Below are 27,981 nucleotides of genomic sequence, written 5' to 3'. Positions count from 1 at the left end.
CCTTCAGAGTTCAAGGCCAGATTGACCAGAGCCTCTACTTTTCTAGTTGTCCATCAGTGAGACAGGGTGATGAACTGGACCACCTGGCAGCGTCCTCTTTGTTTGGGGGAAAGGTAGTTTATCCACGGGGTCTATCGGGTTCTGTCTTAGGACTTTTGACTCCGGTCACCACTGTGTAGGGATAGTCATTGTTAGTTGCCATCAAGTTAGCTCTGACTCATGGCAACCTTATGTGTAACAGAACAAAACATTGCTCACTCCCGCATCACCTTCGTGACCTTTGATGTGTTTGGGTCAATCCATCTCATTGCGTTCACTGGTACTCTACCTTACCACCTATGATGTCCTTTTCTAGCAAATGGTCTTTCCTGATGACATGTCCAAGGTAAGCGAGCTTTAGTCTTGCCACCCTTGCTTCTAAAGAGCATTCTGGTTGTGCTTCTTCTAAGACTGATTTGTTCCTTCTTCTGGTAGTCCACAGTATATTCAATATCCTTCGCCAACGCCACAGTTCAAATGCATCAAGTCTTCAGTTTTCCTTTTTCACTGTCCAGCTTTCCCACGCATATGAGGTGCCTGAAAAGACCATGGCTTAGGTCAGATGCACCTTAGTCCTCAGAGTGAGACTTTTGCTTCGTATCCCTTTGTATAGGGATATAATGTATCTGATATGCTTCACCTTGAGGAATTTAGAGAACTGGAGAAATACATCTCACATAGGAAAAGCTGTACGAAATCCAGGCCACAAACAATTAAGTGTCTGATGGGTGGGAACAGACCATAAGACCCGAAGGAGTTCAGAGTAGGTGGGAGCTCCCCATGGGAGGGGTCCAGAAGGCCTTCAGGGATAGGTAGGGTGTAGATGAGTAAAGAGGGCAGGAGTGATATTAAAACAATAGACCAGCCCGTCCACCAGGGCACGACCGGTCAGAATGGACAGTGGCTCAAGGACTGGAGAAGCATCCTGGGGGTGCCTGCTGAGCCAGGAGTTCCTCTTTTGGTTGTTAGATTGGCGTGGGTGTCTGGGGTTCCTGGAAGAGGGGCGAGTGTCAGGGGGTGACCAGGATGGTGGTGGGGCACTCAGGCAGTGGCTATTTTCTGTGCAATTCTACCAGAAATAATGATCCAGCCACACCCATGAGCACCTGCTGGGATCTGCCTTGAACAGGGGTAAATGGTGTAGCAAGAATATTTAATGCTTGCTCTCACATATGGGGTTTAATTTGATCTGTCTGTGTTTGTCTGTCTACCTACATACCTACCTACCCACCCACCTACCTTTCTATCTACCTATTATCTATCTACCTACCTATTTCTTTCTCTAACCTACTCATCTATCTGTCTTTCTGTGTACCTGTCTGTCTGTTCACTAGGGAACTAAACAAACACAAAAGCTCAGAAGTGGCAATGAAGAAGGTCTTCATTTATCTTTTATTCAGTCTGTTGGTCATCCCTCTAACCACCTCAGTGCCCTGGGTGCTGGACACTCAGCTGGGCACCCTCAAAGGCTGTGAGTTGTGTGTGTGTGTATCTGTGTTGTTGTTGTTAGCTGCTGTCAAGATGGCCCCTAACTCAAGGTGACCCCAAGCACAATGGAACAAAACACTGCCTGGTCCTGCACCAGCCCATGGTTGGTTGCAGACTGGATGGTTGTGATCCCTAGGGTTTTCACTGACTGATTTTTGGAAGTAGGTCACCAAGCCTTTCTTCCATATCTTAGTCTGGAAGCTCTGCTGAAACCCGTTTAGTGTCCTAGCAACATGTAAGCCTCCACTGACAGATGGGTGGTGGCTGCCATGAGGTGCGTTGGCCGGGGATCAAACCTGGGTTGCCCACATGGAAGATGAAAATTCTACCACTGAACCGTCACTGCCCCCAACATGTACCTATAACACCTATTAATATATCACAGAAAAGTTCTTCCAGGAACATGCTTTGCGAAACATGGCTGTAAAAGGAACACGCTTTTTTTTCCTTTCCAGGGAAGACCAAGAGCAGAAGGAGCAGTCAACTGCTGCCCTTCGCTGGGGTTAGGCTGATGAGTAAAAGGGCAAATGAAAGGAGCAAAAGAGAAATAACACTATTTCCCCAAAATGTTTCTGGAAATCAGCACAGAAAACCCTTAAGGTTGTGTAGTTTGATCATCAATCTGCAGTAAAAAGTCATTGTTATCACAAAACAGAGCAACAGCGGAAAGGCCCGGAGAGTGACATCCAGCACATTCCTCCATAGTAAGCAGTTGCCTCTCATCTCCTTTCGTACTTATTTTGGTAATTTCCCTATTTGCCTATTCATCATCAAGTCTGTAGGACACGTGTGGACTTGTACAAAAGGTACCTGAACAAGCCAGAAAGGAGGAAATTCTCAATGTGGTTTCCACCTATTAATTGCAAATTATTTCTTTCCTCCTTCTCTTTATTTATGTCTAATTTTTTTTTTCCTCAAGCAGGTGACCCACCAAAAAACCAAAAACCAAACCCGCTACCGTCGAGTCGATTCCAACTCATAGCGACCCTATACAACAGAGCAGGACTGCCCCACAGAGTTTCCAAGGAACGCCTGGCGGGTTTGAATTGCTGACCTCTTGGTTAGTGGCTGTAGCACTTAACCACTATGCCACCAGGGTTTCCAGGTGACCTACAGGCCTGCTTAAAGCTGTCTTTAATTACTGCAGACTTTTGAAGGAAATGGAGATCGGGAGGGCTAGGTTATCTTCCCAAAGATTGCTGTGGAACTCTGAGTAAGACTGTTATTTTTGATAAGATTACTATCATCTCAAAGAATAAAGTTGCCTACGGTGGCGTTGGGGTTGCTGTTGTTAGTTGACAGTGTCAGTTCCTACTCATGGTGACCCCATGTGTGACAGACTAAAGCGTTGCCCAGTTCTGCGCCATCTTTAGGGTCATTGGAATGTTTGCATCCATTGTGGCAGCCACTGTGTATTTTGAGTGCTTCCAACATGGGGGGCTCATCTTCCAGCACTATATTAAACAATATTTTGTTGTGATCCATAGGGTTTTCATTGGCTAATTTTCAGAAGTAGATCACCTGGCCTTTCTTCCTAGTCTTTGTCTGAAAGCTTCACTGAAACCTATCCACCACGGGTGAGCCTGTTGGTATTTGAATTATCGGTGCCATAGCTTCCAGCATCACAACAATATGTAACCAGCCATAGTACGACACACTGACAGATGGGTGGTGGGCATTAGGGTACCCATTGCTGTCAAATCGATTCTCGTAGCGACCCTATAGGACAGAGTAGAAATGCCCCATAGGTTTCCAAGACCGTAATCTTTAAGGAAGCAGATTGACACATCTTTCTCCCGTGAAGCAGCTGGTAGGTTCACACTGCCGACCTTTCGGTTAGCAGCCAAGTGCTTAACCACTGCGCCACCTCTTGGCATTAGGGTCAGACTTAGATATCTGCATGTTTTTCCATGCTTTTCCTGTCTCCTGCTCCTGCACCCCCACTTTCAGGGGAACCAGATACCAGCGTGGAAAGCGCTGGAAGGAGGACACACAAGCAGAGCCAACGACTTGTGGCGAGCATCCGAATCCAGTTTTGTGTAGTCTTCTTGCAGGATTTAATTTGAAAACTAAAAGAGGCACCACCATACCACCCTCTGGGCAGTTCCTCTGTGGCCCTGTTTTGTGGTAACAATGACTTTTATCACAGATTGATGATCAAATGACAACTTAATTAAGGGTTTCCTGTGCTGATTTCCCAGAAAGAGTTTGGGGAAATAGTGTTATTTCTCTTTTTATTCCTTCCCCAACAAAAGCTCCCTCTGTGCACCTCAAACTTACTCATCAACCTAATCCTCTTTGGGGGGACATCTGCCAACTCTTAGTAGAGATAAATCCCCAGCTCTGATCTCAATGGCTCACCAACGACAGTCCTTGACTCAGGCAGGTCAGTAATGATCTTCCACAGGTGCAGCAAAAAGATAATGCACTCGACTATTAACCGAAAGGATGTAGGTTTGAGTCCACCCAGAGGCACCTTGGAAGAAAGGCCTGGAGATCGACTTCTGAAAAATCAGCCATTGAAAACCCTGTGGAGCACAGTTCTACTCTGACATGCCATAGGGTCACCATGAGTCTGAATCGACTTGATGGCAATTGGAAACCCTAGAGGCATAGTGGTTAAGTGCTACGTCTGCTAGCCAAAAGGTCAGCAGTTCAAATCTGCCAGGCGCTCCTTGGAAACTCTGTGGGGCAGTTCTACTGTGTCCTATAGGGTTGTTATGAGTCGGAATCGACTCACAGCAGTGGGTTTGGGTTACAGGCACTGAAGCCCTAAATGAACCTGGGTCCTCCCCCGGCCCCCCCCCCCGGCAGGATTCTCCCTGGAGACAAAGAATCAGGGAAACCCGAGGTCTCTACTGCTGCTATAACAGAAATACCACAGGTGGATGGCTTTTACAAAGAGAAGTTTATTTTCTCACAGTAAAGTAGGCTACACGTCCAAATTCAGGGTGTCAGCCCCAGGGGAAGGCTTTCTCTCACTGTCAGCCTTCTCATCAATCTTCCCCTGGTGGAGGAGCTTCTTAGGCACAGGGACCTCAGGTCCAAAGGACATGCTGTGCTCTCAGCACTGCTTTCTTGGTGGTATGAGGTCGCCCTGTCTCTCTGCTCGCTTCTCTCTGTTGTATCTCAAGAGATTGCCTCGAGACAGGATCCAGTCTTACAGGTTGAGTCCTGCCTCAGTAATACAACTGCCACCCATCCACCCTCATTAACATCATAGAGGCAGGATTTACAACATATAGGAAAATTACACAATACCAGGAATCATGGCCCAGCCCAACTGATACACACACTCTGGGGGGACATAATTCAATCCATGACGCCCACATCCTGAGGGCTGGGCAGAGATTAGAAAGCCCAGAGCTTTCCAGCTTCAACATCCTGCTCTTCTGATGAGCTGCCTGGGGCTGGGGAGGCAGAAGATTCAGTATAGGAAAAAGAACGGCTTTCAGGGGTATCAGGGAGCCCTGGTGGTGCAGTGGTTAAGTGCTCAGCTGCTAACCAAAAGGTCAGTGGTTCAGACCCACCAGCCGCTCTGTGGAAGAAAGATGTGACAGTCTGCTTCCGTAAAGATTACAGCCTTGGGAACCCTAGGGGGCGGTTCTGCTCTGACCTATAGGGTCACTATGAGTTGGAATTGACTCAATGGCAATGGCTTTAGGGGTGCTGGGGAAAGGCCAGGGTCTCTCAGGAGATCTGAAAGTATACAGAAAGCCCTCTGGGTGCAAGGAAAATGCAGATATGAGGGCCTGGTAAAAGCAGGTGCTCAACATATACTTTAAATAACTGAGTGGTTGAATGAATGGGCAAAAGGGGAGGACAGAAGATGAGAGTGAAGCAGGCCAGGGTAGAAAGGACTTGCACCTTTCTTCCTCAGATCTTTTTTACAGCCATCTCTGTTTCTTCCAGCAACCCAGGGCTATGCTCAGACACCACTCCCAGGCTGAAGGCTTCTGGATCATCCCAGCCTTCCAACCTCAGCGATTGCTCCACCAGAAGGTCCACACCTCTCAGGTGGAGACTCAGGCTGAGCAAGCCTGGGAGGGGAGAGGAAAGCTGGGAGAAACCAGAAAGAAAATGCAGAGGACTCTGCTTCTCTTGCCTCTGTTTTAATTTGCAGGTGGTTTGGGGCAGGTTAAATTCCCCAGGCTTCTGTTTCCATAACTGGAAACAATTGTTAATATTGCTGAGGCAGCTTGAAGGGAAATCTTTGATGGTAAATTTCTGGAAGCATAAAACGGGAAATACAGTGTTTAGCAATATTTACAGGATATGCCTTCAAAGCAAATCCTTAGCTCTCACCAGCTTTCACCTAAACCAGCGCTAACCAGTTAAATCAGTTGCGGTGGAGAAGAGTCGAGCTGATTCCGTCTGACTCATGGTGACCTCATGTGTGTCAGAGTAGAATCGTGCTCCACAGGGTTTTTGATGGCTGATTTTTTAGAAGTAGGTTGCCAGTCCTTTCTTCTGAGATGCTCTGGGTAGACTAACCTCTAACCTCTTGGTTTAGCCAGGGGCATTAGCCATTTGCACCACTCTGAGTCTCCAAACCAGTGGAACTCAGACTTCAATGTGCATATGAGCTACCTGAAGACTGTTAAATTTCAGGTTCCGATTCAGTCGGTCTAGGGTGGGACCATAGATTCAGCACATCTAACAAGTTCCCAGGCAATGCTGAAGCCACCTTGTGGAGGACCACACTTAAAATAGCAAGAACCTGGAGTCTAGGTCCTAGGCCACTGCTCTAGTCTCTGCCAGCTTCAGTTCTTGCCATTTCCTCCCCTCACCCCGGCGACACACACACACACTGGGCACTCTGCTATCACCTGTGACTTGCTGAGTCCCAAACATGCCACGCTGTCTCACAGAGGGAAGGGCATCTTCCCTCTGCCCTTCGGCCTTCTCCCTGCCCACACTGCATGTGCTCCTTCAAGTCTCAACTCACATATGGCCACTTTCATGAACCCTTCCCTGGCTCTCCACCCACTAGGCAGCTGGGCCTTGTCTCCTCTGTGCTCACTGCACTGTACTATACTATGCTGTTTACATGCCCACATGTTGCTCAGGTTACACACTGCACAAGGGCCCCTGGCCAAGGAGGCAAGTGGGGGCTGAAGTCCAGCCCACTATCCCTTAGCCAAGCCCAGGTCCTGGTGCAGGGCAGGAGGGGATGGCTTTTTCTAATTCACACAAAGGCTCCATATGGGCTAGCTGTCTAGTTGTCTGTCTTTTCTACCAGATGTGAGGTCCTTGGGGAAGGAATCGAGTCTCATTCATCTTTATGTTTCTATCTCCTAGAACAGGGCCTCTCACAAAGAAGTGTTCAATGACACATTTGTTGAATGAATGAATGACTAAAGAAGTCTCAAAAAGCAAAGATGTCACTTTGAGGACTAAAGCATGCCTGACCCAAGCCATGGTCTTTTCAATCATCTGTCACGCATGAAAAAGCTGAACAATGGAAAAGGAAGACCAAAAAAAGAATTGTTGCATTTGAATTATGGTGTTGGTGAAAAATATTGAGTATACTGTGGACTGCCAGAAGAACAAACAAATCTTGGAAGAAGTACAGCCAGAATGTTCCTTAGAAGGGAGGATGGTGAGACTTCAGCTTGCTTAATTTGGACATGTTATCAGGAGTGACCAATCCTGGAGAAGGACACCATGCTTGGCAAAGTAGAGGGTCAGCGAGAAAAAAGACCCTCAGCGAGACACAGTCAGTGGCTACAACAATGGGCTCAAACATACCTACTACTGTGAGGATGGCACAGGACCGAACAACGTCCCATTTGTTATGCATAGGATCGCTATGAGTCAGAACCGACTCAACAGCACCTACAACAACAGTAACAACAAAAGGAACGCACAGAAAATTACTGCATTCTGTCCTAAAGGTAAATCGACTGGGATATGCTGATGTGCTGCTGAAAAGACAGGCTCCCAAAAGCCCCGTTTTTCTAAAAGTGTTATAATGGGTATCAGTGAAAAGAAGTACAAAGGCTACAGCTAGCATCTTTAGAAAACTCATCAGAACCAGCAAAGAAATAGGCTGCCTGCAATGTGCCATATTCACAAGTTCTTAGTGAGAACTGTTTGGAACGGAGCACAGACCAGACATTGATCTAATGGTGTGGTCAACATGCGTTTATTACTCACAGAATAAACAGGGCAGGGATGAGTAGAACTGCAAACATTCTCATCAGCCAAGGGTCCCCGAGGTTAGGCTCCCATCCCAGGGAGTATGGTTATATCGCATCCATGCTTCATGCTCCACCACACGCCGGGGAAAAGAATGTCAAAGCCCCACTCTCCCAGGTTAATATTAACAAACGGCCACGTCTTCATGTCAAACAGCATGTAGAGACAGCCAGTAAGGGAAGGTGTGAAAAAAGATAGTAAAAGTGGAAGCCACCCTGATGGCAATGGACATCATTCATTGCCCCTGTTTAGGGCGATGACCATCTCCTGATGGCCATTCTAGATTTACTGGTGTCAGGAGCATTCCTTCCTCCTTTATCCCACTAAGATAGCTTAACAAAGTTCTGGATTTCTTCAGAGAGCAATCATCTCCCCTAAAGCACATACTTTACTTTGTGTTCATTAGTAGCTTGGGAGATGGTGAGAGAGATTATAGCACATCTGTGTACCCAGCACCGCCCACAGTAAACACCTACCTAATCACCATATCTTCTCAGATCTAGGGGAAGACGAGGGAGACTCTGAGGATATTATTTTGGTCATAAGATTTAGAGGCTACTGACAACAGCTCTTTCTGTAGCAAAAACATTTGAGAACAAGAAGTGTTGATGACAAAACCAAGAATTTACCTAGAGGGTCTGAATTTGGAAACAAAACAGAGAATGTGTTGGAGTGCAGCAAGTGATGTTCCTGGCTTTATTGAGAGGAACAGGACCCAGAGAGATAAGTGGCTGGATGTAATCTTTGAAATGAAGCTTATTCGATCTGCCTTATTCCCACAAGAGTGTCTCTTGAACAAGACTGTGGACTCCCAAAAGGTGAGACAGAGATTTACACGTCGCATCCTCCTGGGGCTGTGCAATGCTCTGTGAAACACAGTAGGTCCTGGATTGGCAGGGAGTTAATAACTGCCAATAACGTTGGTAAAATAAGGTGCTAAGTGCTAATAAATTTCAACCAAAAAACCCCTATCTGCAGGCCGGCATGTGAGAGAGATGCCTCTGAGATACACACTGGTACTTTGCAAAAAACCCAACCTGGGCTTTGCCATCTTATATCACCTTGCTTTCAGCAAAGACCATGTCTCAAGATACCACTATGCTTGTACAATAAGGGGAACTGAGAATCTTGCATACTCTATGTCATCATGTGACTTCAGGATAAAATGTGATTCAAAACAAAACCTAAATTAAACACATGCAGTCACACATTCATACACACTGAAAGGAAAGTAGGATAAGATCTCCTAATTTCCATTTTTCTCTTACCAGAATTTCATCCCTGATCCCCATAGCCTCCAAGCCAGTGTAGCAAACAGGTGGGAAACTGTTTGACAGCACTTTGGGCCTGGTATTACCTCTCAGATCGTTTCATCTCAGGGACTTTCTGGTCTACCATCTAGGAAAGCCTTGTGCTCAGGGTGATGCAGGGTAATTATCAAAAAGAAGAGTGAAAAGGTCTCTCTGACACATTGTCTTCCCAAAGCTCCACACTGTGCCCAAGAACCTACCAGGTGATGCTGGAAGCAAGAACTGGGAAACTGCAAAGTTTCTGCTTTATAGGGTGACATAAAAAAAAAAATGTTGGCTTCATGTACTTATTCCCCGGATCATTTCTGGAAGCTAGGCAGGCTAATTGATGTCTTTTTTTTTTTTTTTTTTAAAGAAAATAAACCCAATAGGATACATTCTTTATTAAAGGTTTTCAACTGTTAAAAAGAAAAAAAAAAAATGCATTCTCATTTTAGAAAGATCTGGAGAGCATAAAAAAGTTAAAAGAAGGGTCCCCCAAAAGCCAACAACTACACACAACCTCTACTAACATGTTGGTGAAGCTTTTCAAGTCATGGAGAAAATCAGCACATGAAAAGCTGTGTTCCTATATGCACAAGGTGGACCAAATGCAGGCTATCTGCCTAAGCTCTGAGGATCAGTGACATGCTGTAAGTAAAATAATCTGGAAGTCTTACGTATCAAAATAAAAATTAGGGAACTACATGAATAACTAGAGTTACTTTCAACGGGTGAGAGTTTAAATGTCATGATCTGTCATAGGTCTCATTTTTCCAAACAGGTTGGAAAGGTTTTTGACGTACTTGGTTGTGTCTGTACATCTTGAGAAAAGCTGAAATCACCTCAGGAACTGGTTCGCACTAAAAGAAAAAAAAAATAAAAGTCAGGAAAGTTAGAGAAATCCCAGAGTATTATTTATTAAACAATTCAGATTCGTCCTTTTGAAAAAGATTGACTCTGGAAAAATAATTCCTCATAGCATCAGTTATAAGACATTGTAAGGCCGTTCTTCTGACCGTCTGTAACATTTGCTTCTTCATGTTGTTTCCTTTATTGGCTTCTTAACCCAGTTCTCAGGAGAAATCTGAAGTGATCTGTCTTTTTTACCTAACTATGTTGTCATTGTTGCGAATATACACAGCAGGACATTCACCAATTCAACAGCTTCTACGTGTACTATTCAGTGACATCGATTAAATTCCTTAAGTTGTGCAGCCGTTCTCACCCTCCTTTTCCGAACTGTTCCTTCCCCCATTGACATAAACTCATCTGCCTGCTAAGTTTTCTATCTAATCTTCTGAGTTGCTGTCGTCAGTTTGAACTCATATAGTTCTTAAAAGAGCACAATGCTGAAGGCCGATACTCTTTACCAGTTAAGCTAACTGGAAACTCTGGTGGTGCAGTGGTTAAGTGCTATGGCTGATAACCAAAGGGTCAGCAGTTCAAATCGGCCAGGCGCTCCTTGGAAACTCTATGGGGCAGTTCTACTCAGTCCTATAGGGTTGCTATGAGTCGGAATCAACTCAATGGCACTGGGTTTGGTTTTTTGGTTTAGTTAAGCAAAACTGTTACTTGGTTTCAAGAAGACCTCAGGGATATCTTTGGTTTACGCTTTAAAGATTATTTCAGCTCAATAGTTTCAGGGGGTTCATCCAGCCTCAGTGGCTCCAGAAAGTCTAGATTCCATGAGAATTGGAAATTCTGGATCTAACTCTTCTTGATGACCACATAGAAGCTTGCTGAATTTCTTACTGTATGGGATGGAATTGCTTTGAAGTCAAGTTCTGAAGCTTGATATAAGTACCAAAAATGTTTATTATGTGTGGCTTGGCATATAAAAAGGAGCCCTGGTGGTGCAGTGGTTAAGCATTGGCTGCTAACCAAAATGTCAGTGATTCAAACCCCACCAGCTGCTGCATGGGAGAAACATGTGAGTCTGCTTCCGAAGACTAATGGCCTTGGAAACCCTATAGGGATAGTTCTGCTCTGTCCTACAGGGATGCTATGAGTCCAAATCGATTCGACGGCAGTGGGTTTGGTTTTGGGTGGAATGTAAAAATAACAATAATAAACACTTACAAAGCTTTCACAAAGCGTCAGACATATTCGATGTGCTTTATAAGTATTAAGTCATTTAACCTTTATATCATAAGTCCTTACAATCCTCCAATGAGCTAGATACTATTATCGTCACCATTTTACATCTGAAGCGTAGAGAGTACTTGGCCAAATGTCACACAGCTAGTCAGTGGCAAAGCCGTGATTGGAACCTGTCTGGAGTCTATGCCCTTAACCACTGTACTTGATGGTCTCATCTAATAGTCTACTTCCCCAGTTGGAAAATTACATTGATTCCTTCTACTTCCCTCCCTCCCTCAATACATCCTCTTGAGTAACTGAATGCAAAATTCAATAAAGCTGCATTCTCTAACAACTCCCTTTTCCAAGGTCCACGGGAAACCAGTCACCCTTGAGTTGATTCTGACTCATGGCGGCCCCGTGTGTCAGAGCAGAATTGTGCTCCAGAAGGTTTTTTTTTTTTTTTATTGTGCTTTAAGTGAAAGTTCACAAATTAAGTTAGTCTCTCATACAAAATCTTATACACATCTTGCTATGTACTCTTAGCTGCTCTCCCCCTAACGAGACAGCACACTTCTTCTCACCACCCTGTATTCCTATGTCCATCCAGCCCTCTTCTGTCCCCCTCTGCCTTCTCATCGCCCCTCCAGACAGGAGCTGCCCACATAGTCTAATGTGTCTACTTGAGACAAGAAGCTCACTCCTCACCAGTATCATTTTCTACCTTATAGTCCAGTCTAATCCCTGTCTGAAGAGTTGGCTTTGGGATCTCCATAAGGTTTTCAATGGCTGATTTTTCAGAAGGAGATGACGAGGCCTTTCTTCTGAGGTCCCTCCAGGTGAACTTGAACCGCCAACGTTTTGGTTAGCACAGACCTGCGCTAACTGCTTGCAGCACCCAGGAAGTCCCAGGTCCATGGAAGAAGCTGCTATTTGCCTACGAAGCCTTGTTCACTTCCCCTCTGAAGGGGCGTGATGGAGACTAGCACTCTGACCCTGTTACTAGGGGAAGTAAGGGGAGTTTTCCTGTTCATTTAGCATGAAGAGTCTCTTAGGTGGCAGGGTTCTCCCCTCATAACTGGAGCTGTCAGAGAGAAGGTCTTCTGTGTGTTAGCTTCACGTAAGCGGCCTCGAACAGAGACAGGTCATGTGCTACCAATAGCGTAGTTTCTTGTCTCTGCATCACAGCTAATGGCATATTTCATCTTCAGGAGAGGTTTAAGGCAAAAAGCAAGAATGATAAATATTCTGCTACTTGGTGACAAAGATGAACCTCATCAGCTTTCATTTTCTCAGCTGGGCCTGTAAATGATGTAATTAAAGCAAAGAAAGAAACCCTCAAGCCATAGTATGGACAATTCTGTTCTTTGGATGACACAACATAAAACCTTGGGGTAGCAGAGCTAGAAGGGAAGTTCAAGAGCATCACCCACATTTCACAGATAAGGACACTGAGACCCAGAGGAGACATGGCATGCTTATGGTGACACAACTAATTTGTGACTTTTAAAAAACAGTATTGCTTTTTAAAAAAATTTTTTTATTGTGCTTTAAGTGAAAGTTTACAAATTAAGTCAGTCTGTCACACAAAAACTTGTATACACCTTGCTAACACACTCCCAATTACTCTCCTCGCAATGAGACAGCCCGCTTCCTCCCTCCACTCTCTCTTTTCGTGTCCATTTTGCCAGCTCCTAACCTCCTCTACCCTCTCATCTCCACTCCAGGTAGGAGATGCCAACATAGTCTAAAGTGTCCACCTGATCCAAGAAGCTCACTCCTCACCAGCATCCCTCTCCATCCCATTGCCCAGTCCAACCCCTGTCTGAAAAGTTGGCTTTTGGGAATGGTTCCTGTCCTGGGCCAACAGAAGGTCTGGGGGCCATGACCACTGGGGTCCTTCTAGTCTCAGTCAGACCATTAAGTCTGGTCTAAAAAATAGTATTTCTTGAGGGGGCTTATTTTCTTTTAGCAACAGAAGAAGAAAGAAGGATAAAAATAAAAATGATCTAGCCTGTCTCCCTTCTAAGAATGGCCATTGGAATAAGTACAGGAAGTCAGCATTTTTTATTGCCTGACACAAAGGAAAATGCAATTACCTCCCCCTATAGGTCATTCTAGAGCCCTAGGGCTTAGAAGCGAGGATGGCGAGATTTCAGCTGTTTTACTTTGGACATGTCATCAGGAAAGACCAGTCACTACAAAAGGGTATCATGTTTGGTAAAGTAGAGGGTCAGCGAAAACCAGGGAAACTGTCAATGAGACGGATTGGCACAAACTTACCAATGATCATAAAGATGGCGCAGGAGTGGGTGACATTTCATTCTTTTATTCATAAGGTCACCATAAGTTAGAGCCGACTCCACAGCAACTAATGACAAGGCTTAAATGATGACATGAAAGTGGAGGAAGGCCTGATTTTTGGTTCCGTAGCTACGCTATGCCACTGCCCATTGCTGGCTGGTCCTTTGGCGTCCGTTGGGCTCTTCTGCCCTTAGCAGAGCGACTTCCACAAAGGTCCTTCCCTTTGATCTCAGGTCTGCCACGAAGAAATCTTGCCACTGCTCTTTGGGCCAAAAAGCTCAGGTCAGGTTACTACAGACACCCACGCCACCCCCACCATAGGTCTCATCCTTGGAGTACCCTGCAAAAGTGCGACCACATCCCCAATTCTCTGGAACCTACAGCCAATCTGATTCCTGCATTCACCTACCCATGCCAGCCTCAGGCATTTTCCTCTCCTCAGGGTCAGGCCACCTCCTTCCCTCTCCCCTCCAAAATCCAGTCCTCACCCTCCTAAGACTTCCTAAAACAAAGGCTGTAATGCATACCCGAACCTAGGAAGCCCTGACCTCCCAGACAGAAAGCCTGGGTTTGCAATCTCTTCTTTCTCTCAAGGGCTCTTGTAGCAGAAAACAAGATTGCAATGAAACTGACCCAATAATTCGTGTAAATGTATGTTTAATGTCTGACTTTCTCTCTCCAGATTACACAGTCCATGAATTTAAGATTAGGTTAATGTTAGGGTTAGAGTTAGACTTAGGATTTAGGACCGTTCTGTCTTATTCACTTTTGCATCCTCTATGCTCAGCACCTAAACAAAACAAAACAAACAGAAAAAGTTGCCGTCTGGTCAATTTTGACTCATGGCCACCCCATGTGTTACAGAATAGAACTGCCCCATAGGGTTGTCTTGACTGCAATCTTTATGGAAGCAGATTCAGCCCTTTGTTCCACAGCACTGCTAAAAAAGTGAGTTCAAACTGCCAGCCTTTAGGTTAGAAGCTGATCGCAAACTGCTTGTGTCACCCAGGGGCCTAAGCCCAGCAAAAAAACTAAAACTCATTGTCATTAAGTCGATTCCAACTCATAGTAACCCTACAAGATAAGGAGAACTGCCCCGTAGGGTTTCCAAGGCTGTAATCTTTACAGAGAACCCCTTGTAGTGCAGTGGTTAAGAGCTAGGCTGTTAACAAAAAGGTTGGCAGTTCAAATCCACCAGCTACTCCTTGGAAATCCTATTGAGCAGTTCTACTCTGTCCTATAAGGTTGTTATCTCAGAATTGACTCAACAACAACAAGTATGGCGTGTGCAATCTTCATGGAAGCAGACTGCCACACTTTTCTCCCACAGAGCAGCTGGTAGGTTTGAACCACCAACCTTTTGTTTAGCAGCTGAACACTTAACCACTGTGTCATCAGGGCTCCACTGCTCAGCACAAGGCCTGGTAAATTACAGTTATTCTATACACCTTTGCAGAGGTGAAAGAAGGGAGATGACAGGGAGAAAGACAGGAAGACAGGAGAAAAAAGACTGACCAGAGTTCTGCAATGACCCAACAGAAACAACAAGAGTCTGAAGGAAGGTAGTGTCAGAAGAGATAGAAAGGGGTGAAATGAAATTGAAAACTATGAAGGAGAAATGATTTACAAGGCTAGATAGTTAGTTTGACAGGAAGGGCATGAAAGAGAGGAGTCTGGGATGATCCTGAGATTTTTAATTGACCCACCTGAATGTGATGTAGGGATATGAGAGGAAGGCAGGATCTGGTTTTTTGTAAGGGTTGGTCATGGCGGTGAGCTTGTGGACATGTGTCCAGTCTAGAGACTGTGAGACCCTGGAGAGGATGTTCAGTAGGCAGATAGATCTGTGGGTCTCACTCTCTCAAGTACATACAAACGGGAAAACCGAAATAAAATGGAGAAGTTGGCAAAGTTATTTTCAAAAACTCCCTTCACTTTTCGGTCCCCTTTCAGGTGCCCAGTTCTCTAATTTTCTGCCCAACCATCTTCATGCATATCTGCTTCCAAGAAGTGACCTGATAATCTCACTTGCTTAAAAGGTAAACTATTGGTTAGAAATACATGTTGTGCTTGCATGCTAAGAGGAAACACAGCTTCAAGCCAAAGAGATGATAGCACTGCTAATAAGAGTTGTGGTGTTGGCAAAGAATATTGAACATACCATAGACTACCAGAAGAATGAACAAATCAGTCTTAGAAGAAATACAACCAAAATACTCCTTGAAAGTGAGAATGGGGACTTCAGCTCACTTACTTTGGACATGTCATCAGGAAAGACCAATTCCTAGAAAAGACATCATGGGTCACAAAAACAAAGAAAGCTTCATTGAGATAGATTGACACCATAGCTTCAACAATGCACTCAAAACTGGAACCAGACAAAGGAGGCCTTTTATCACCACTCTTATACTATATTGTACTGGAAGTTCTAGCTAGAGCAATAAGACAAGAAAGGGGGGGGGGAGCATCCAAATTGATAAGGAAGGAGTAAAACATCCCTATTTGCAGATGATATGATCCTACACATAGAAAATCCCAGATACCTTACAAGAAAGCTACTGGAACTAATAGAAGGATTCAGCAAAGTAGCAGGGTACAAGATCAGCATACAAAAATCAATCAGCTTCTTCCGCACTCAAAATGACAACCCCAAAAAAGGAAATCAAGAAAACAATACCATTTACAACAGCCTCCCAAAAGATAAAATACTTAGGAATAAATCTAACTAGGGACATAAAAGACTTATACAAAGAAAACTACAAAACACTACCACAAGAAACCAAAAGAGATCTACATAAACGGAAAAAACATACCATGTTCATGGACAAGAAGACTTAACATTATAAAAAACCAATACTGTCCAAAGTGATCTATAGATATAATGCAATGCTGATCCAAATTCCAACAATACTCTTTTAATGAGATGGAGAAACTAATCATCAAGTTTATGTGGAAAGGAAAGAGGCCCTGGATACACAAAGCACTGCTGAAGAAGAAGAACAAAGTAGTAGGCCTCATACATCTTGATCTCAGAACCTACTATACATCCAGAGTAGTCAAAACAGCCTGGTACTGGTACAATGAAGACACATAGACCAATGGAACAGAATTGAGAACCCAGAAGTAAATCCATCTACTTATGCATAGCTGATCTTTGGCAAAGTGTCCAAGTCCATTAAATGGTGAAGAGAAAGTCTCTTCAACAAATAGTACTGGCAGAACTGGATATCCATTTGCAGAAACAACTGAAACAAGATCCATACTTCACTCCATACACAAAAACTAACTCAAAATGGATCAAAGACCTAAATGTAAAACCTAAAACTACAAATATCATGGAAGAAAAAGTAGGGATTATGGTAGGGGTCCTAATATACAGCATAAAAAGAATATCAAACATACTAACGATGCACAAACAGCGGAAGATAAACTAGATAACTGGGGTCTCCAAAAAATTAAACACTTATGTTCATCAAAAGACTTTGCCAAAAGCGTAAAAAGAGAACCTACACATTGGGAAAAATTTTTTGCCTAAAACATATCCAACAAGGGTTTAATCTCTAAAATTTTTAGAAAACTTCAATACCACAACAACAAAAAGACAAAGAATACAACTTGAAAAATGGGCAAAGGACATGAACAGACAGCTTCACCAAAGAAGACATTCAGGCAGCTAACAAACACATGAAGATATGTTCGTGATCATTAGTCATTAAAGAGATGCAAATCAAAACTACAATGAAATGCCATCTCACCTGGGCAATAATACTCGTTGCTGTCGAGTCGATTCCAACTCATAGCAACTCTATAGGACAGAGTAGAACTGCCCCATAGGGTTTCCGAGGAGTGCCTGGTGGATACGAACCACCAACCTTTTGGTTAGCAGCCGTAGCTCTTAACCACTACATCACCAGTGCTTCCAGGGCAATAATAGCAATGGTCAAAAAAAAAGAAAACAACAAACACTGGTGAGGTTGTAGAGAGACTGGAACTCTTATACACTGCTGGTGGAAGTGTAAAATGATAAAACTACTATGGAAAACAGTATGAGACTTCTTTAAAAAGCTAGAAATAGAAACACCATATGATCCAGCAATCCTACTCCTGGGTATATATCCTAGAGAAACAAGAGCTGTAACACAAATATACATATGCACAACCACGGTTATTGAAGCATTATTCACAATAGCAAGAAAATGGAAACAACCCAACTGTCCATCAATGGATGAATGGATAAACAAACTATGGTATATACACACAATGGAATACTATGCAACGATACAGAACAATGACGAATCTGCGAAACATCTCACAGCATGGATTATTCTGGAGGATTTATGCTGAGTGAAATGAGTCAATCACAAAAGGACAACTATCCTATGAGACCACTATTATAACAAGTCAAGAAAAGGTTTACACACCGAAAGAAACATTCTCTGATGGTTACCAGGGAGGGGAGAAGGAAGGAGGGAAAATCACGAACTAGATAGTAGACATGTGTTAACTTGGTGAGGGGAAGGACAATACACAATATGAGGAAAGTCAGCACAGCATGACCAAGTAAAGGCAAGACACTGAGAGGAACGACGGAATGGAAATGGGGAACTCAGGGTGGTAGTGGGGAGACTGCTGACACATTGCCGGGATTGCAACCAACGTAACAGAACAATTTGTGTATAAATTATTGAATGGGAAACTAATTTGCTCTGTAAACCTTCACCTAAAGCACAATAAAACAAACAAACAAAAGCAATGTACTCAAACATACCAACAATCATGAAAATGGCACAGGACCAGACAATGTTTCGTTCTGTTATACATGAAGTTGCCATGAGCTGGAGCTGACTTGATGGCAACTAACAACAACAAGAGCCAGTGCTTAAATGGCTCTTAACATGTGCCAGGCACTGTTCCATGCACGTCATACTCTCAGCAACACCATGAAGTAGCACTTTACAGATGAGGAAACTGAGGCACTGAGCGGCTAAGTGGCTTGTCCAAGGTCACACAGCTCATCAGTCCTGGAGTGAGAAACACACCCTGGCCTTGAGGCTCTGAAGTCCATGCTGGGAACCACTCTGCTGAGATGAATGCCTAAAAGTGGGGAGATTTAAGGAGAGTGGAATGTGCAGTAACATTTGTGGAGGCCCCTTAGCAAGATCCAGGCCCCATTGTGCAGGCCACTCCTGTGTCATCCTATGGATTGATGACTGCAATGACATGGACTTTGACCCTGCCTTTGCCAAGAATTACGGTAAGGCAAGTTACTTAATCTCTTTCAGTTTCATTTTCCTTACATATAAAATTAGGAGAAATGACCTATACACAAGGCTATGTATACATTTTATGAATGTTTGTAATAGCAAGTGACTGGAAACAACCTAAATGTCCACTGATAGGAGACTGGCTAAAAAAAAGTACACACATAAAATGAAATATCACGCAGTCCTAAGAAGGAATGAGGAAGCTCTCTATCTAGTGCTATAGAGTATTTTCCAGGCTGTAGTGTTTAAAAAAAAAAAAAAATTACCATCGAGTCTATTTTGACTCATAGCAACCCTATAAGACAGAGTAGAACTACCCCATAGGGTTTCCAAGTAGCGGCTAGTGGATTTGAACTGCCGACCTTTTGGTTGGCAGCCAAGCTTTTAATTGCTGCGCCACCAGGGATATATTGTTACATGCAAAACAGCATGGTGCAGAACTGGGTATACAGCATGCTACAATTTGAGTAAAGAAGGGTGAATAGACAGCTTCCGTGGAGCCAACACTGACTCATGGTGACCCTGTGTATAACAGAATGAAACGTTGCCCAGTCCTGCACCATCTTCATGATTGCTAACATGTTTGAGTCCATCGTTGCAGCTATTGTGTCAATCCATCTCACCGAGGGTCTCCCACGTCCTTGTTGGCCTTCTACTTCATCAAACATAATGTCCTCCTCCAGCAATTGATCCAACCTGATGATGAGTCCAAAGCGAGCAAGTCAATGTTTTGTGATCCATAAGATTTTCCTTGGTTAATTTTTGGAAGTAAATCGTCAGCCTTTCCCTCCTAGTCTTAGTCTGGAAGCTCCACTGAAATCTGTTCACCCTGGGTGACTCTGCTGGTATTTGAAATACTGGCGGCAGAGCTTCCAGCATCATAGCAACATGGAATCCACCAGAGTATGACAAAGAACTATATACATTCCTTTGTGCTTGTATGTGCATAAATACAGGGCACATATAGAATTGGTTGCTCTATGAGGAGAAATGGTGGATGGGGAACAGGGAGGTGACAGGGGAGAGTGTACCAGTTAGGATCCCAGCAGGAAACACACAGTGCACTCAAAAGGCATCACTGAGGAGGGCTTAATGAAAGAATCAATTACAAAAGTGTGGACAGGCTGAAGATCTCAGTGAGGACTGGTGATGTACTGCTGAGCTAACTACAGAGGGTAGTCATTATCGCACCTAGGCCTCCAGGGACGAGAGGAGTAAGTGGTTGCCTCACCCCAGGGAGACAGCTGTAGAAGGGGCCTCTGAACAGGACCTGTATGTGTGGCCTTCCCTAGATGAACCCAGCCACTATCTACCTGCCACCCAGCAGGGACAGAGCTGGGGAAATAAATGCCCTAGCCTCATTCTCCTTCTGCGCTTAGAGTTCTTCCAGTGCTACCCAATGGCCAAGCCCTGCCAAAAGCTTGGAGAGCTGAGGACACTTCATGTATCATAGAGCTAAGCTTCTCCAGGCCCAGGAGGGTGGATCTGGAGGGTACACAGAAAGCATTCACTGCAGACTGTATAGCCTCATCTACCTTGTGAACTTAGAACTGTATGAATATATAACTTACTTTAAAAAATAAACAATACGCACGCACAAAAAAAGGAATTAAACACAACATGGATGCATGCTGAAAATGTGCTGAATGAATTAAGTCACAAAAGGACAAATATTGTATTATTTCACCTATATGAAATAGCCAAACATAGAGAAACCAAAGTGGCAGTCTGCTCCAGTAGAGATTACAGCCTTGGAAACCCTATGGGGCAGTTCTACTCTATCCTATAGGGTCACTATGAGTTGGAATGGGCTCAGAGGAAACAGGTTTGGGTTTTGGGTCAGGGGTGGGAGGAATTGGGAGTTTCTGCTTAGGGGGCACTGAGTTAATGGTGGTGGAATGATTTGGAAAAGAATATCAAGAATGGTTGCACAACCTGAACAATGTAATCAATGGCACTGATTTGTACATGTGGAAATTATTGAGCTGGTGTATGTTTTGCTAGGTGTATTTTTACCACAATAAAAAAAAAAAAAACTTTTTTAAATGAAACATAAAAATGAGAGATTAGAGAGCATTTCTTCTAGGTCTCCTCCCTTCCCCAATTCTACCTAATTTGTTTTAAGGCCGAGTTTTTCACAGAATCATGATCCATGTCGCCACCTAGTGTCAAGATGATGCTCTACCGAGCCCTGAGCACAGTCTCATTTAGGTGAATTTGGGGACAGCTATAAAGTGGTTCATATGTACCAGCTGTCCCTGGAAACCCTAAAGGGGCAGCAGTTCTACTCTATGCTATAGGGTCACTATGAGTTGGAATCGACACAACAGCAATGGGCTTGTTTTTTTTGTTTGTTTGTTTAATAAAAACAATAGGGCTTCTCTCTGCCTCCAACACTAGTGTGTGTGCAGTTTTCAGTGTGAATTATGCCCATGTGGTGAATGATTCTGTCCTCTAGAAGTAGAAAATAGTTATTTTGGAACATAGCCTATTTGTTGCTTAAAAAAAAAAAAAGCTATGGCGGAAAGAGCAGTCAAGAAATCAAACAGCATATTGCATTGGGCAAATCTGCCGCAACAGACTTCTTTAAAGTGCTTAAAAGCAAAGATGTCACTTTGAGGACTAACGTACACTTGACCCAAGCCATGGTATTTTTAACCTCCTCATATGCATGTGAAAGCTGGACAATGAATAAGGTAGATCAAAGAAAAATTGACGCATTTGAATTATGATGTTGGAGAAGAATATTAACTATACCGTAGACTGGCAAAAAAACGAACAAATCTGTCTTGTAAGAAGTACAGCCAGAATGCTCCTTAGAAGTGAGGACGGTGGCACATACTTTGGACATGTTTCATATAGGTGAAATAATACAATATTTGTCCTTTTGTGACTTAATTCAATCAGCACATTTTCAACATGCATCCATGTTGTGTTTAATTCCTCTTTTTGTGTGTACATATTGTTTGAACCAATCCCTAGAGAAGGGCATCATGCTTGGTAGAGGGTCAGCAAAAAAGAGGAAGACGCTCAACGAGATGGATTGACACAGTGGCTGCAACAATGCCCTGAAGCATAACAATGATTGTGAGGATGGCACAGGACTGGGCAGTGTTTCATTCTGTTGGGCACAGGGCTGCTATGAATCGGAACTCACTCAAAAGCACCTAATAACCACCTGGTGGAAATTTACTTAAATTCAATTTTGAACTAAGTGATTATATCTTTTTTTTTTTTTGGTACTTCAAACCCCTAAATAAACTTAAGAGGCAAACAGCATGTGCTCTAGGAATATAAAGACTGATTTGGTGTTTGTCACTGCCCTCTGCTCCTATGTCCTTGATACAGTGGTTCTCAACCCTGGTTGCAAAATGATCTACCCTGGGAAGGCTAAGAGGCCCCAAAAACTGAGGTGGCTCGTAAACCTAGAAATCTGTTTTTTTTAATCACTCTTCCACATCTGAAACTCTTCTGAAGAGAGTACATGTGACTATTTTGGATCCGGGTACCGGTTATACTTCCTCTTCAAAGGACATTCCTGATCCGTGCACTTATGCTGGTTGCTTCTAATGACATCACAAGAGGGCTTAGGTAGCTTTGTAACAACAGTTCTCCTTACACTTATATTCTTATTCCCAAAAGGAAATACCGCATTCCAGTGCAAAAAAAAAAAAAAAATTGTGATTTTTAGGACTGATTTCCCCTGAATTGTTGTAATATGATCTTATTTTGAGCTCTGCATCAAATGTCTATTTTACTTAAATGCGAATTGTTGGCTTTGCACTAAAGTCAAGCTCTCAATGCTCTATTTAAATATGTTACCGAATTATCTATGGTTACTTTGTGACTGCTCATCTGCCTGGCAGTGAACACTCTTTGGCAGAAGAGAATAAGCAAGTTCCTAACCCCCGTCTCTCTATTCTTGACTCCTCACCCAAGATGAAGGTTAAATCCATTGACAAAACATAACATGAGAATTAAAATTCTTTTGGGGGAGAGAATAAGTCTTTATCAATGCATTTGTTCTGAGCAATAACATCACAACAACGTGGCAGTACTAGGAAAGAATTCGGTTAATCTCCTCAAGAACATTATAGCAATAAGTAACTTGAAGTGTCTTTTTGCCTCTATATCTAGAAATATTGGACCAAGAGTAATTCACTAGAGTTGAATGCAATTTTATATTAGTTATTTTGCTGCGGTTTTTAGATGCACAACAATAAACACTTTATTTTAAATGATTTCAATCAATGAAAATCTATTTTCAAAAATCAACAAAGTTGAAGGTAGTGATTTAAATTTCCAACTTTTCTCCACGAACTATTTGTCATAAAAATCATTAAATGGTAAGATCCACCAAAAAAAAAAAAAAAAGCCAAAACCCACTGCCGATTCTGACTCATAGTGACCACACACAACAGGGTAGAACTGCCCCATAGGGCTTCCAAGGCTGTAAATCTTGCAGTAGCAGACTGCCACATCTTTCTTCCCTGGAGTGGCTGGCGGGTTCAAACCACCGACCTTTTGGTTAGCAGCCAAGTGCTTAACCACTGTGTCACCAGGGCACCTCTAAGGTCCACTACTGACTTTAAAATATAATTTATGAAAATACGATTCATAATCAACTTTTTCAGGAAGTGTTTGCAAAGTGAGACGGATCAGTACTTGTTTTGTTTCTAAGATTACTTTTTTATTTATTTTGTCTTATTTTGACTCTATTTCTAAGATACAACAAAATGGCCCCCACAACCCATACTTTCATAAATACTGTATTTGTTGGATTATATTCTGATACGAATATTATGCAAACCAAAAAAAGTTGCAGTCCAGTCAATTCCAACTCGTGGCAACCCCTGTGTGCAGAGTAGAACTGCTCTGTAAAGTCCTCCTGGCTGTAATCATTATGAAAGATCACCAGGACTTCCTTCCATGGCACTGTTAGGTGGGTTTGAACCTTCAACCTTTAGATTAACAGCTGAAGGCAATCATTTGCGCCACCTGGGGGTCTCCTCTTACATATTAGGCAGCGGCCTCAAAAGAGAATTAGGCAAAATTCCCCCTGCAAGGAAGTGATCACTAATCCCATCAATCACTGGGCAAGAGACAGCTCCACACACGGACAACAGGCTGCTTGGGTTTTCTCTTGCTACTGTTGGTTTGTCATACTGTGGGGGCTTCTGTGTAGAAGCTATGCCACCGGTATTCAAATGCCAGCAGGGTCACCCATGGAAGACAGGTTTCAGCTCAGCTTCCAGACTAAGACAGACTAGGAAGAAGGACCCAGCGATCTATTTCTGAAAAGAATTAGCCAGTGAAAACCTTATGAATAGCAGCAGAACATGGTCTGATATAGTGGTGGAAGATGAGCCCCCCAGGTTGGAAGGCACTCAAAATATGACTGGGGAAGAGCTGTCTTCTCAAAGTAGAGTCAACCTTAATGACGTGGATAGAGTCAAGTTTTCAGGACCTTCATTTGCTGATGTGGCATCACTCAAAATGAGAAAAAACAGCTGCAAACATCCACTAATAATCAGAAACTGGAATGTACGAACTATGAATCTAGGAAAATTGGTAACTGTCAAAAATGAAATGTAATGCATAAAGATCTATATCCTAGGCATTAGTGAGCTGAAGTGAACTGGCATTGGCCATTTTGAATGGACAGTCATATGATCTGCTATGCCAGGAACGACAGCTTGAAGAGGAATGGTGTTGCATTTATCGTCAAAAAGAACATTTCGAGATTTACCCTGAAGTACAACGCTGTCAGTGATAGGATAATATTCATACCCCTACAAGGAAGACCAGTTAATACCACTATTATTCAAATTTACTCACCAACCACTAAGGTTGAAAGAAATTGAAGATTTTTACCAACCTCTGCAGTCTGAAATTGATCCAACATGCAACCAGGATGCACTGATAATTACTGGTGATTGGAAACAAAGAAGCATAGTTGGAAAATATGGCCTTGGTGATAGAAACAATTCCAGAGACCAAATGATTGAATTTTGCAAGACCAACAACTTCTTCATTGCAAATACCTTTTTTCAATGACATAAATGGTGACTGTACACGTGGACCTTGCCAGATGGAATACACAGGAATCAAATCAACTATCTGTGGAAAGACACGATGGAAAAGCTCAATATCATCAGTCAGAACAAGGCTAGGGGCCAACTGCAGATCAGACCATCAATTACTCATATGCAAGTTCAAGTTGAAACTGAAGAAAAGAACAAGAATAGAACAACTCCACAAGAGCCAAAGTATGACTTTGAATATATCCCACCTGAATTTAGAGACCATCTCAAGAATAGATTTGATGCGTTGAACACTAATGCCTGAAGACCAGACAAGTTGTGGAATGACATCAAGGACATCATGCATGAAGAAAGCAAGAGGTCATTAAAAAGACAGGAGAGAAAGAAAAGACCTAATGGATGTCACAAAAGACTCTGAAACTTGCTCTCGAATGTAGAGTAGCTAAAGGAAAAAATGATGAAGTAAAAGAGCTGAACAGAAGATTTCAGAGGGTGCTGGAGAAGACAAAGTATTACAATGACATTGCAAACATATGAAGATAGAAAACCAAAAGGGAAGAACATGCTCAGTATTTCTCAAGCTGAAAGAACTGAAGGAAAAATTCAAGCCCCGAGTAGCAACACCAAAGAATTCTACAGGGAAAATATTTAACAACGCCAGAAGCATCAAAAGAAGATGGAAGGAATACACAGAGTCACTGTACCAAAAAGAACTGGCCAACGTTCAACCATTTCAGGAGGTAACATATGATCAGTAACCGATGGCACTGAAGTCCAAGCTGCACTGAAGGCATTGGCGAAAAACAAGGCTCCAGGAATTGACGGAATACCAACTGAGATGTTTCAACAAATGGATGCAGTGCTGGAAGTGCTCACTTGTCTATGACAAGAAATTTGGAAGACAGCTACCTGGCCAACCAACTGAAAGAGATCGGTATTTATGCCTATGCCCAAGAAAGGTGATTCAACTGAACGTGGAAATTATCAAACAATATCATTAATATCACATGCAAGCAAAATTTTGCTGAAGATCATTCAAAAATGGCTGCAGCAGTACATCCTTTTACCATACCTATTCGATCTGTATGCTGAGCAAATAATCTGAGAAGCTAGACCATATGAAGAACAGGGCGTCAGGAATGGAGGAAGCCTCATTAAAAACCTGCATTATGCAGATGACACCACCTTACTTGCTGAAAATGAAGAGGACTTGAAGCACTTACTGATGAAGACCAAAGACCACAGCCTTCAGTATGGATTACACCTCAACATAAAGGAAACAAAAATCCTCACAACTGGACCAATATGCAACATCATTATAAATGGAGAAAAGATTGAGGTTGTCAAGGATTTCATTTTACTTGGATCCATAATCAATACCCACGGAAGCAGCAGTCAAGAAATCAAAAGACGCGTTGCAACGGGTGAATTGGCTGCAAAAGACCTCTTTAAAGTGTTGAAAAGCAAAGATGTCACCTTGAGGACTGAGGTGTGCCTGATCCAAGCTGTGGTATTTTCAATCTCCCTGTACGCATTCAAAAGCTGGACAATGAGTAAGGAAGACCGAAGAATTGACACCTTTTAATCATGGTGCTGGTGAAGAATATTGAATATACCACGGACTGCCATGAGAAGGAACAAATCTGTCTTGGAAGAAGTACAACCAGAATGCTCCTCAGAAGCAAAAATGGCCCAAGACTACATCTCACATACTTTGGACATTTTATCAGGAGGGATCGGTCCCTGGAGAAGGACATCATGCTTGATAAAAAAGAGGATCAGAGAAAAAGAGCAAGACACTCAATGAGATGAACTGACACAGTGGCTGCAACAATTGGCTCAAGCATAACAATATTGTGAGGATGGTGCAGGACCGGGCAGTGTTTTATTCTGTTGTGCACAGGGTGGTTGTAGTCGGAACCAACTCGATGGTACCTAACAGCAATGACAATACTTTTTGATTCCAGATTTAAGAGTTCAGGTGTCTGAGTACATGTACCTCCGCTGTAGGTAAAAAAAGAAAAAGAATTTGCTGTCGACTCCAACCCATAGTGACCCTATGGGTCAAGCTAGAAATGCCCCATAGGGTTTCCAAGGCTGTATGTAATCTTTATGGAAGCAGACTGTCACATCTTCCTCCCTAGGAGTGACTGGTGGGTTCGATCTGCCAACATTTTGGTTAGCTGCCAAGCGCTTAACCACCGCACCACCAGGGCTCCTTTGGTTGTATTGTTGCTGTTAGGTGTTGTCGAGTCAGTTCTGACTCATTGCGGCCCTATGGACAACAAAACGGTACACTGCTTGGTCCTGTGCCATACTCACAATCATTGTTTTGCTTGAGCCCATTGTCAAGCATCTTCCTAGACTTTACTTCCTCTACTTTATCAAGCATGATATCCTATTGCAGGGACCAGTCCCTGTCTTTATCACAAACTTGGTTCTCAGGGAAGCAAACTCTGAGGCAGAGATTAGGGTGCAGGAAGTGTATTAGGGCATGCTCTTGGGATCAAACCTATCTACTCTCTACCTTTAAAAAACAAAAACAAAAAAACTCATTGCCATTGAGTCAGTTCTGACTCATGGCAATCTCACGCGTTGCAGAGTAAAACTGCTCCATAGGGTTTTCTTGGGTACAATCATTACGGAAGCCAATCGCCAGGCCTTTCTTTTGCAGCACTGCTGCACGGGTTTGAACAGCCCAACCTTTAGGTTTGTCACTGATGGCAAACCCATGGTGCCACCTAGGAACCCTTAGGCCAGAATTAAAGGGGCACCGGCATCCTCCACCCCAGGCCAAGGAGAGGATGAATCTAGGGGCAATATAAGATCCAGCTATTCCACCCCACATGGAGATCCCCCTTCCAGTGCCAATTCTGGAGGGGATGACATGTGTTTATTTTTAAGGAAGGCAACCATTTTTAAGAGGGATCTGTAACGCCTAGAGGCTAACCATTTTTAAAAGTTCAGAATTTCAATTACAAACTTCATAATCAGTGACAGTTCTAGAAAAACCCAGCATTGTACTGAAATAAATTTAACATGTATTTATTTCATCTGTTATCTTAAAAATGGAAAAAATAGGTTCTCTGCTTTTTGGAAAAAATGATACATTTCTCTTCAAAGTTTCCTTTTGTTGCTGTTTTTACATGCCCTCACTGGGCTGTCCCTGATCTCCACATCTCTTCCCCAAACCCCTTCAGTAAGCTGTCACTTTGGAGATAGATACTTAGTGACAGAGCAAAACCAAAGCAATGCCCACCCAGCTTTTAG

At 43.1% G+C, this 27,981-nt stretch overlaps 1 protein-coding gene and 1 long non-coding RNA gene across 14 annotated transcripts in view; one reads left to right on the top strand and one right to left on the bottom strand.

Moving 5' to 3' along the window:
• Positions 1 to 7,578, top strand: part of PDCD1LG2 (programmed cell death 1 ligand 2) — a 97,702-nt gene extending 90,124 nt beyond the window's left edge. For 3 of the 13 annotated variants that reach the window (XR_010322869.1, XM_064290541.1, XM_064290547.1), the window contains one exon: positions 6,829 to 6,970. Coding sequence is in view for 9 of the 13 variants with exons in the window: in XM_064290547.1 (XP_064146617.1) it covers positions 6,829 to 6,830 (2 nt within the window). In the remaining 4 variants the exon portion in view is untranslated. Of the gene's footprint in view, positions 1 to 2,449; positions 4,446 to 6,828 lie in introns of those variants that run through there. The other 10 variants (XM_064290537.1, XM_064290536.1, XR_010322870.1 and 7 more) reach the window with 9 other exon arrangements.
• Positions 7,579 to 9,347: 1,769 nt separating this feature from the next.
• On the bottom strand, positions 9,348 to 15,302 carry LOC111749854 (uncharacterized). Its single transcript, XR_002785054.2, has 3 exons — positions 15,110 to 15,302; positions 13,383 to 13,665; positions 9,348 to 9,880 (listed from the first exon to the last, which is right to left on the bottom strand). It is a non-coding gene; the product is annotated as an uncharacterized LOC111749854 (long non-coding RNA).
• Between the last annotated feature and the right edge of the window lie 12,679 nt (positions 15,303 to 27,981).

The sequence above is a fragment of the Loxodonta africana genome, chromosome 9 (assembly GCF_030014295.1).
Source record: "Loxodonta africana isolate mLoxAfr1 chromosome 9, mLoxAfr1.hap2, whole genome shotgun sequence".
In the NCBI taxonomy this organism is placed as follows: domain Eukaryota; kingdom Metazoa; phylum Chordata; class Mammalia; order Proboscidea; family Elephantidae; genus Loxodonta; species Loxodonta africana.
The sequence above is the reverse complement of the archived record's forward strand: the minus strand, read 5'-3'. Positions and strand labels throughout refer to the sequence as shown.